Source organism: Furipterus horrens, unplaced genomic scaffold (genome assembly GCF_987537825.1).
Source record: "Furipterus horrens unplaced genomic scaffold, mFurHor1.1.pri manual_scaffold_2, whole genome shotgun sequence".
In the NCBI taxonomy this organism is placed as follows: domain Eukaryota; kingdom Metazoa; phylum Chordata; class Mammalia; order Chiroptera; family Furipteridae; genus Furipterus; species Furipterus horrens.
Window position 1 is genome coordinate 74,188,510 of NW_028327172.1, and position 11,384 is coordinate 74,199,893.

Consider the following 11,384-nt stretch of genomic DNA (forward strand, 5'->3'; position numbering starts at 1 on the left):
CAGGATTTTAGTAATTAGTTATGTGTGCCATGAGATGAAAAAGATTGAAAATCGCTGCCCTAAATGATTGACAGCAGGAATGCCCAATTGTTTTAGAGAAAACCTACCTTCTAGGACAATCATATCTTAATCTGAAGCCTAACCACATCAAAATTTTAAACCTATTATCTATTCCTGCACCCAGAAACTGGAGATCAACTCATTATGTAGAAAGTGGCAGATGTCATATTGAGACCCTTTATTCTAACTAATCATTAATATGGGCTGTTTTATAGCATAATTGCACATACTTTGCTGTAATCTTACTTTATAGTTATTTGCCAACTGTATTCCAAATATTTTCAAAATTAAATACAAGGTATTAGCAAACAGTATTTCCTACAGTGTAATACATGCCTCTGCCTAATATATAATCATTTCAACATTGAGTTTTCAACCACAAAAGCATGTTTTTAAAAATCATACTAATGGTAAATTAAGTAGGAAGGGAAATAAAATTAATGCAGACTTGGTGCTGAATAAATTAAAGCTCTCAGTCTAATAACGTAACTTTATGATTAAGTTTCTTTTAAGGCAGTGTACATCTGCCTGAATTCACACAAATAAAGATGAGTAGCAGAACAATAACATTAATTATTCCTCAAAAATAACTTTAAAGCAACAACTTAAATGAACTACATTATTTGTAGCCTGCTAAAGATAGTGGGAGATGATTTTTTTATTATCAATAGCTCTTGAGAAAAAAAATTAAGTATATCACTTGAGAATCTCTGTGGTGGAAATTCTGTGGAGAAACAGGAAAGCAGAAGAAATGGCAAGAAAGGGGAGGTAAAATGCTTTCTTCACACTTCCACAACTAATGGTACTTGTGGTATCGGGTCACAGAACTGAGCTATAATTTCAGCAATAAGGACAATAAAGGTATGCAAAAGTTGAAAGTACCAGGTAATCCACTGGTCCTCCACAAAGATCTTAGATGAATCGTGCAAGTAACAGATGAGTTTACTTAAAGATTATCTCAATCCTCAGAATCATTGACAACTCAGAAACTGAGACACATGCCCTTAATGCTTTTCCTCCAATAAAATTAATTAATCCAGTATAACAAATATTAAATGCTATCTATCATTTGCCAGGCAATGTAATTGTTAGGTACATAGATGAAAAATATTTGACCATCACAGAGCCTCGAATTTAGTGGGAGACATACCAGCACCTCCAATCAAAACATTATGAAAATTGATATAATGGCAGTGTGCCAAAGGTCTAATGGACTATCAGAGGAGTGCCCAAGAGAGGTGGAGGTGGGGAGATCAATGGCAGGGAAGCCTTCTCATATATATATATATATTTTATCTGACTTGAAGGAGAAATAAAAGTTTGCTAGGCAAAAAAAGATAGAAGACATTCTAGGTAGAGAAAATAACATTGTAAAAGCAAGAAATGTAAAACAGTGTATGGCCTTGCTACCTTGCCTCATGATTCAAATGGCACACTTGAAGGTTAATTGAAGAATTTAATGAAGTAACCATTTACAGAAATGTGGGAAAGATCAAGGGCACCAACAAAGAATGGTGAAGCATTCAGGGACAGCAACAGTGGGAAGGCAGAAGGGGCAAGAGAAGGGGATGAAGTCAGCAGAACCTGGTGAAAGTCATAGCAATGGGAGTGGGACTACCCAACAGGAGCCTTGGCCACAAGCAGAGGAACACAATCACTGTCAAGTTACAGCCCGGTAACGGGCCCGGAGGTGTCAATATCTGCCTTCTCTTTCTTTCAGGCTCCAGCTGGCACCTCCCATTGGCTGGACCCCACTACAAGCCAGACGGCAAGGAAGTTTGGGAAAGCTTTCTGTGAAGGGTCAGCTTCCTGAGGCCCAGAGAGCAGAGACTAAATCTGGAGAGGCAACACTCATTAGCATACTTCATCCCTGTTCAAACAATTTCCTTTTTCTGAATAGATATAGCATAGGACTATAACTGTGATTAACATTATAACATGTTTGCTGGCAACCTCTGCCCTTCACCAGATCTTTTTGTGTGCCTATTTTTAATTACAATGATGTAATAATTGTTTCAGATATTTAAAAAACAAATAATCCTAAAACAGTGTGAGATGACACACCATGTAAGTGCTTATTTGTCTATTTAAAAATAACTTCTTGTTCAGTGGTTGAAACTGGCTTGTATATTAGTCTCACAGAATATTTTTGTTCACTTATAAATTCTAGGTAAATCACATTAAGGTATCTTCAAATTTTATTATGGTGCTACATTGTTTGAAAAGTGGGAATAAGAACAACTTGTCCTTTTACAGCCTTTTTTTCTATTTATTTTTCAGATCAATAACTCGATCTTATTACCGCAACTCAGTTGGTGGATTTTTAGTATTTGACATAACTAACCGACGATCTTTTGAACATGTGAAAGATTGGCTAGAAGAAGCAAAAATGCACGTACAGCCGTTTCGGATTGTATTTCTGCTAGTGGGACACAAATGTGATTTAGCTTCACAACGTCAAGTTACAAGGGAAGAAGCTGAAAAGCTGTCAGCAGACTGTGGTATGAAGTATATAGAAACCTCAGCAAAAGATGCTACAAATGTTGAGGAATCCTTCACTATCTTGACAAGAGAAATATATGACCTTATCAAAAGGGGAGAGATTTGTATTCAGGATGGCTGGGAAGGGGTTAAAAGTGGTTTTGTTCCAAATACTGTGCATTCTTCTGAGGAAGCAGTGAAGCCCAGGAAAGAGTGCCTCTGCTGACTTCAGACATGCCAAAGAACTCACAAGTACAGGTTGGATGTCATTTCAGGATAAATACCAACATTGACAGGAAAATGATGCAATGAAAGCATTTTAAAAAGTGGTAAACCCATGTTAACACTATTTTGTAAGTTATTTGATTCAGAGCACTATGCTTACTTGTTACATTACAAGATTGAGCATGTTGCTAGAATATCAGGCGAAGCAGACAACTTGAAACTACCAAATTACTCCCATTCTCACTTTGTTAGCATATAGCTGAACTTAATATCCAAATATGTCAATATTACTCATTTTTATTGACAGATTGAAATGGGTTTTTTGTACAAATATAGTCTGATTGAAAAGATTGTATCAGGAATTACATTCTCTTGAGTTAATTTATTAATATTGAACAGTAAAGGGATTTAAAAGCGCACTGTTCACTTACAAATTAAACAATCTCAGAGATATCAACTAGGACTGCAATAGCAGTTCTTCTTTAAGGTACCAGGTTTTTAACCATTCTAGGAAATATTTACCTTCCCTTAATTTTGCCTGAACATAAGGAAATAAGTTTTAAATCATTTTTGTTCTCTGATTTATTGCTCTTGAAAATTTTATGTTTTCTGAAGCTGTCTAAGGATCCAAGCAAAATATTTTATTGCAAATATTTGAAAAAATAAAAACAAAGAACCACTTATGAGCAAATGTTTTGATATTATACTATGCTTATTTAGACAAGAAAAACAAATTTATTTATGTACTGACATTCTCACAAAAGGAAATGCAATTTACCTTGAACTATTGTCAAAATTAGCAATATTGGTAAATACAGACTGTTTTTAGTAATAGCTCTTTGTCCAAGTAAATCTCTAAATTTCCCCACTTTCAATATAAGAAAAAGGTAGGAAAGATTTTTCTGGACAAGAAAAATTGGTTTGATGTTTGATACTTTTAGCATTCAAATTACATTTTACATCTCATCAGTAAAAGTAGAGATAAAATAATGAGTTAACACTGCTACATGACTTTCGAGTTTCCTAATTTTTAACTTACTGGTTAAATTCCCCTGCTAGAAGAGACAGTTTGATGACAATGTCAGATATGTTATCATGTACATTCCTATTCTGTTCTGTAAACTATTCCTATCACAAAGGGGCACCATGAAGCTGCCTTTTTGGAATCATAAGGTTTTTTCTGTTAAACTGTAGTAGCTTCGTTTTGTTTGAAAACCAAAGTGGTATGGTAGAAAGAATATTTAAGGAGAAATTTTAAAAACTGGGTTCCAAGTTCGCCTTTGCTGTACCAGTTATTTCTACACAAGTAAGTCACTTCTCTAAGCATCTGTTTTCTCATCTGTAAAATGAATCTAATAACACCATTTATGGAATTATTTTGAGAATCAACTGAACCATGTGAAAAAGCTTTATAAATAGAAAAAGCAGCATACACATTTTAGATTGGCATCAGCTGCATATGGGCATACTATATATTTACAATGGATAATAATTTGTTTTTCATGTTCTTTCCCTGCATTTCCACATTCTGCGGAGAGAGCAAAAAGGTGCATGTTCTCATGGACCTGGGGAAGTTCCTGGTTTGATATATACCGCCTGCTCTCTTAACCTAGAACACTGCTCTTCCAAAGTGGAGTGATGAAAAGGGAAATCCCAGGAGACTTAATTGAATCGGAAGTCATGTTTGAATCCAGATTTTGTGCATCTTAAAAGTAGATATTTAATTATATTTTTAAATACTTGTACATTTTCTAGGGTCATGTATTTCAATAACACTTATGGAGACAATATAAATTATAACATCACTATAAAATGTTTGAATATTTATACTATCAATATTTTCTTGATATCCTTAAATTAATTTCACTTGAGTAAGTTCAAAGTATAATTGACCAGATGAGAAAATACCTGTCCCACAAAATGTGAAGTAATCTATTTTTACCATTAACATTTTAAATCTTATAATTCTCCATCAGTCCAAAATGGCATAAACTGAATACCTAACAGCAGTTTAAAGTGTAGCCACCTGTGCCTCCTTATAAAGTTAAACAGCTAAAATATAAAATGTGATTTATCTTTTAGTGGACACCCTTTGTAATGTTAATTAAGACTAATAATTAGGCAAAATGGTATGATGTGTTCCAAGATTCAGAATAGAATTAAGGAATCAGAAGAAACGAATGGGAAAGCAGGGCCTCCAAAAGTTGATAATTACCAAGGTCATACAGGAGCAGAAGTGAGCATAGAACTCTGGTTCTCCTTACACCTTGGTCAGGGTTCTTTCCATTACCATGCTGTGTCACGTGTGTATGTGCTTGGGTGTGTGGTGAAGAAAAGAGGAAATATAATCTTAACTGGATCCACAAAATACTAAAATTGGGCTAAATCATTCAGATGTTATACAGGAGCTGTTGTGGTAAAACAGTTTTAAAATGAACAATAACTACAAAGATCTGAGTTCTTATACAGGATTGCCAAACATATATATACCTTAGCCAAATATCTTTATCCAGATATATATGTATATATATAAAATAGCTGACCTATTTTCTTACATATCATTATGGAGAATATGCATAATAATGCCAAAATAGTAAAAATATTTGTTCCAGGAAAGACATTTTGACTAAATGTCTTAGAAGTCAGATATACATCAATCAGATATACAGTAATTTAAATTATTTAATTTAAAATCTATTTAGTTTAAATTTAAATCCATTTAAATTAAAAATTTTTAAATGACTGAATTATGTAGGTAATTGCTAAATATTTTAAATAAATATAATTTTTAAAAGAAATGAAAAACTATCCAATCATATGATAAACTGGTCCCTGACAGAAATTGCTCATTTTGAGTTATATTAACACTTCTAGTAAATGTAATGATGTGATCATTTATTTATTAAATGTTAAGTTTAAGTCAAAATGATTATGTAATCAGAGTGCTTTTAAATATGGTCTTTATATGCATAATAGTAGCAAACAGGATTTTTTGAGCCTAGAAACTTGAGAGTTTACTCTAGGTTTCAAAAAGCCACGAAGAAGTCCATGATTTTTTTGTGTGTGGCAACCAAAGCCATCTTTATTATTTTTTTCTTCTTTTTTTTTTTAATGTTTTTTATTGATTATATTGTTACAACAGTTCCAATTTTCTCCCCCTTGCTCCATCTTTATTATTAAGATAACTTTACCAATCTATTTATCCAACTTTACATCATCAAAAAACTGAACCTATAGATTAATGAAATTATTTTAAGAGTGCTTTTCATCAGATTTTATATTCTCCCTGGTTCAATTAAATACAAAGCTTTCACTGACTTCAAAAAGTGCACTGTATTTGAATAATTTCCTTAGGTCTTCCAGAGAGAAGGATTTGAAAGACTAAAAGCTCATTTCAGATGCTAACCTATTTGTACTCATGTACAGTAACTGCCTGGAGAGATTTAGTTGGAAATGCAAAGAAACATGTAAACTTCAAGAAAAAAAAAGGGGGGGGGGGACTATAAAGGCTTTACATTTAGATCCCTTATACTTTAATATAGAATATATTCCCAACCAGAAGCTAACTCTTGGAAATTCTACAGCTGATAAATAGCTATCTTTGCTTCTTTCTAAATCCAAATGTTTTCACTAGACTTGACTGAACAATGAAACTTCACATGACCTTAAAATAACTAAACTATTCTTCTAAACCTGAACGTATTGCTGCATGGTTTGGTATCTCTATAATCTTAATAACTAATGAAAGTAGACACATGAGTGTAATAACCAATGAAAGTAGACACATGAGTGAAGAGCTGTGACAATCTCTTATCAATCATTAACTGTCTAGTTCATTTTACACGAAATCATTGTATAGAACAAATAAACATTTTTTAAGATTTTAAAAAGTGTTCTTTATTTTTATCTCTCTGGGTAAATTTTTGTTTTAAATACAGTATTCCCTCACTTGTTGCGGGTATTACTTTCTAGACCCCCACCCTCCACGAAGTAAGAACCTTACATTTATTCTACACTCTTAAATCTATGTAACTAACAACATACGTATACAGTACCGCAAAATCCCGCAATATAGCGAAAAATCCGCGATAAATAATTAAATATAATATTTTTAAAAATCCCGCGATACAATGAGGTCGCGATAAGTGAACCGTGATATAGAGAGTGTAGTGCCTAAAACATTGTAACATTCAGTTACTTCTAATTGTTATTAGGTTGAATTAGTCCTATTAAATTGGAGTTCCATATACATGGTTTTAATTTATACATTCCATTCCATTTCATGGAACAAACATATTTTGCTATAATCATATCTTGTCATTTTTAAAAGAATGACAACCAATGGAAGAAAGATATGGTATAAACTTTTTAAAGTATGTTATTAGTATTCTTTTATTTCAAATAATGAATAAAAAGAATGAGAATGAGAAGTATGATTTTCACAGGATTTTTACATTATCTTTCATGGTGCTTTTTAACACAGGCAAATATTTAATTGCAATTAAATGCGTGTCTGTGTATTCACAAATGAAGTGCATATAAGAATCAATTAAAAATCTGAAATTTCTTATGTATTATATAATACCCTAGTAGACTGTGGGGTAGAACCCTATAACCAAATGTTAATATATATGCAGCAAAGTGTATGAATATTTGTACTAAAAAAGACAAAAATCTAATGAGTTCAGGTCAGATTTTTATGTATTTATTTATTTTTTTTTGCTGTCAAATGAGTTATCAAAAGAATTTTAGGTTTTTGGAGCTTTATGAATTTCAGAATTGTGGAAAAGGGATCCTGATCATGTACTATGCCTTAACAGATAATTTAGAACTTGTGACTTTTTTCTAGTTGCTTCATCTTTGTCCTGCTTCAGCCTTGCCTACAGTAGGAGCTTATTAAATTTTGACTTGAAATGTTAAGTCACACACAAAAAACTTTCATGACTTTGCACCTATAACCAGTTACATGTGTCAAATACAGGGTCAGGTAAAAGTAGGTTTACAGTTGTAAGTATATTTTATTTATTAATTATTGTATTATTTTCCATAGGAACAACTGTAAACCTACTTTTGCCCCACCTGTATTTGCAACAGCATTTGGCACATAGTCGTCGGCAGCCGTCCGTCTCGAGAGACGATGGTGTAGCTTCTTAAGAGTCTATCTGCACCGCCGAGAATGGTTGTGCAGTCCGACTCGGGAGTGACACGGTATCTGTCTCCTCCCGTGTTGAATCGACATCTTGCGATGACGCTGGAGTGTCCTCTCCAGTGAAGCTGAAGCTACAGAGCCTGGGCAGGGTGATATGGAGGGTCTGCTGTTGCCCATGCAGCAGACCCCCCCTCTCTTCGCAGCTGAAGGATCCAAGGGAAAGACGGAGTCAATACAGCTTGGCTTCAGGTGCGCCGCAGGAGTTGCCGGTGTTGACTACAACGTCAAACCGCCTTAGGGACTCCGGCTCCGGATTTTCTGTCGGGGTTTACTCCCTTAGCCTTTCCCCTGAAGAGGTATGCCGCAAGGCAGCGGAGGTTTTTTGGAATCAGAGTTTTCCTTCTCTGAATACTAACAGTAAAACAAAGATAAAAGGTGACATTTATCAAGTGCTGGTTTGGCTCAGTGGATTGAGCGTCGGCCTGCGAGCTAAGTGTCGCTGGTTCGATCTTCCAGTCAGGGCACATCAGAGAAGGAACACTCTGACTCCAAAAAACCTCCGCTGCCTTGCGGCATACCTCTTCAGGGGAAAGGCTAAGGGAGTAAACCCCGACAGAAAATCCAGAGCCAGAGTCCCTAAGGCAGTTTGACGTTGTAGTCAACACCGGCAACTCCTGCGGCGCACCTGAAACCAAGCTGTATTGACTCCGTCTTTCCCTTGGACCCTTCAGCTGCGAAGAGAGGGGGGGTCTGCTGCATGGGCAACAGCAGACCCTCCATATCACCCTGCCCAGGCTCTGTAGCTTCAGCTTCACTGGAGAGGACACTCCAGCGTCATCGCAAGATGTCGATTCAACACGGGAGGAGACAGATACCGTGTCACTCCCGAGTTGGACTACACAGCCATTCTCGGCGGTGCAGATAGACTCTTAAGAAGCTACACCATCGTCTCTCGAGACGGATGGCTGCCGACGACTGTTAGTATTACCCTTATAACCACTGAGTTGCCAAGAAACCAGTTTTAATCTCCATGGTGTGCCAAAAACTAACTTTTGATAATGGTTTTCTTACTGGTTCATCATAAATGGTCATGACTCTGAAGTCTCATTCTTAGAGTCAAGGAAGAATGTTTTGATATGACAAAGAGAAGATGATACAGCTGTTGGGGGTAGCTAGCAATGACCAACATCATCTGACCAGATGGGTAGGTGCTCAGATTAGGGTAGGCCACCTTGTCTCAACAGCAGTGCTGGAAACAGTTATCACCAGGAGCAGTAAATGTATGTGCACAGTGTGGTAAGGACTATGGGTCACAGGGTTAGGCTTCTTAGTCTGTTATATTTAAAAATACTGTGTCTTTTTAATCCTCACCAGAGAATATGTTTTTATTGATTTGAGAGAGAGAGGAAGGGAGAGTGAGAGAGAGAAACATCTATGTAAGAGAGAAACATCAATTGGTTGCCTCCCTTATGCACCCTGACCGGGGATCAAACCTGCAACCTTTTGGTGTATGGACCAATGCTCCAACCGAGTGACCCAGCCAGGGCAAGTTTGTTATATATAAAATGATTATTAGTATCATTGTTTCTAAAAAGTTATTTTGGTAACAGCTTTCTTGACATATAATTCACATACCATATAATTTAAAATGTACAATTAAATGGTTTTTCATGAACTCAGAGTTTTACAACCAACACCACAATTAGTTTTAAAACAGGCCCTTTAGCTGTCATTCCCAACACCCCTTCCCACCCCTGCACCACCTGAGTCCTAAACAACCAGTAATCTACTTTGTGTGTCTATATTTGCCAATACTGGACATCTCATAAAAGTGGAATTATATAATATGCTGTCTTTTGTGATTAACTTATTTCAATTAATATAATGTTTTTAAGACAGTAACATAATTTTAATAAAAGTGTCCCTATTGGGTAATAAATACCAGCTCATACATTTCAGCTCTGCCTTTATTTTTTTGAAGCTATTTCTATATTTATTGATTGCTTTACTAATTTATACTTTTAAATCATAGATATGCATATAAAAAAGAAAATAGGCATGTTATTTGATTTGCTTCAATGGCTTTGGTTTAACAAATAAGACAAAAACCACAGGAACTGAATTGACATACAAGGTCTGTCTGGAAGGTATCCAGCCATGTACTATGAAAAATAGAGATGTTTATTGAAGAAGGTACAAGATACAAGAAACATTGTACACAGGACAATGATGCCTCAGTCCCCTTCAAAGTAGACACCTTGGGGCCTCACAGTTCTTCGTTCACCATCAGCTGCCCCATTGTATTTTCCTGAATCTCACTGATGGTCTGAAATCTCTTCCCTTTCAAAGGTGATCTTCATTTTGGGAAAAGCCAGTAGTTGCAGGGCACCAAATCTGGGCTGTAGAGAGGCTGAGTCACCTGCGTGATCTGATGTTTTGCCAAAACACTGCACAAGACATGTTGCATGAGCAGGCACGTTGTCTTGATGAAGCTGCCAATCACCATTTGTCCATAGTTGCGGCCTTCTGAATCGTTCGAATAGATTCTGTGGCGGGATGTTCAAGTTTAAGGCAAAATTTGATGCAGATTCATTGCTGTACTCGCTCAGTCGTTTTGAATGCGACAGCCACACAGTACACGTGCTCACTCAACAGCGTCTACCGCCCCTCTGACTAGTAGAGTGAAGTCATCATTGTTCACACATGCTCATTCCAGTCTTCTCTCCTTGGCTGCCAGGATACATCGATGGCATGCAAACTTTTCTGGTTATATTAACATGGCTGAACTTTTTCTGGACAGATCACATATAAGCAAACTGTAAGAAATATTGCTCAAAATATTTTAACCTAAATTTGATTATATAATTTCACTTTTAGGAAATATTACACATGTAAAAATTTGTAGTACAGTTTTTTATATATGGGACATTTGTCATCGAAACAAAAAATTCACTGATACAAGTAATACTGTAGTTATTAGTACATTTTAATGACATAATAAAAGTTAGCTATAGTTTAGCTGATCAGTAACTTTTCCCTAAAATATTTATGCTGTGTCAGGCATTGTGTTAAGATTATAAGTGTCAACAATGAGACTCATTCTAAAGGAAGTTATCTAAAAGAGTAGATAAGCCATTCAACCATAACATGAATGAGAGCTTAGGACACAGTACTGTGATGGACAAAAGAAGAGAGCTATGGCAGGTTTCATAGTCAGAAAAGGTTTCTTCAACCAGATAAGAAATAATTGGACCAACTAAAAGAAATTTGGCAAACATGGGAAGAGTTTCCCATCAGAGATGGCAGTGAAAAGACCAAGAGGTTGTCCAACATAAGAAACATCCAAACCTGTAGAGAATTTTCGTAAGAGTTTATTTGAGCCAAACTGATGACATACTGGGAAGCAAGATCTCAAATGCTCCCTTACTCTGCTTTTACAAGCCATTACAATGCTCTGTCAGGCCAGCAG

The 11,384-nt window shown here is 35.7% G+C and overlaps 1 protein-coding gene across 1 annotated transcript in view; it reads left to right on the plus strand.

Moving 5' to 3' along the window:
• RAB39A (RAB39A, member RAS oncogene family) overlaps window positions 1–3,271 on the plus strand; it is a 37,646-nt gene extending 34,375 nt beyond the window's left edge. The window contains exon 2 of the mRNA XM_090267860.1: window positions 2,341–3,271. Coding sequence (XP_090123986.1) covers window positions 2,341–2,767 — 427 coding nt within the window. The 3' untranslated portion in view covers window positions 2,768–3,271. The remainder of the gene's footprint in view (window positions 1–2,340) is intronic.
• The last annotated feature ends 8,113 nt before the right edge of the window (window positions 3,272–11,384 follow it).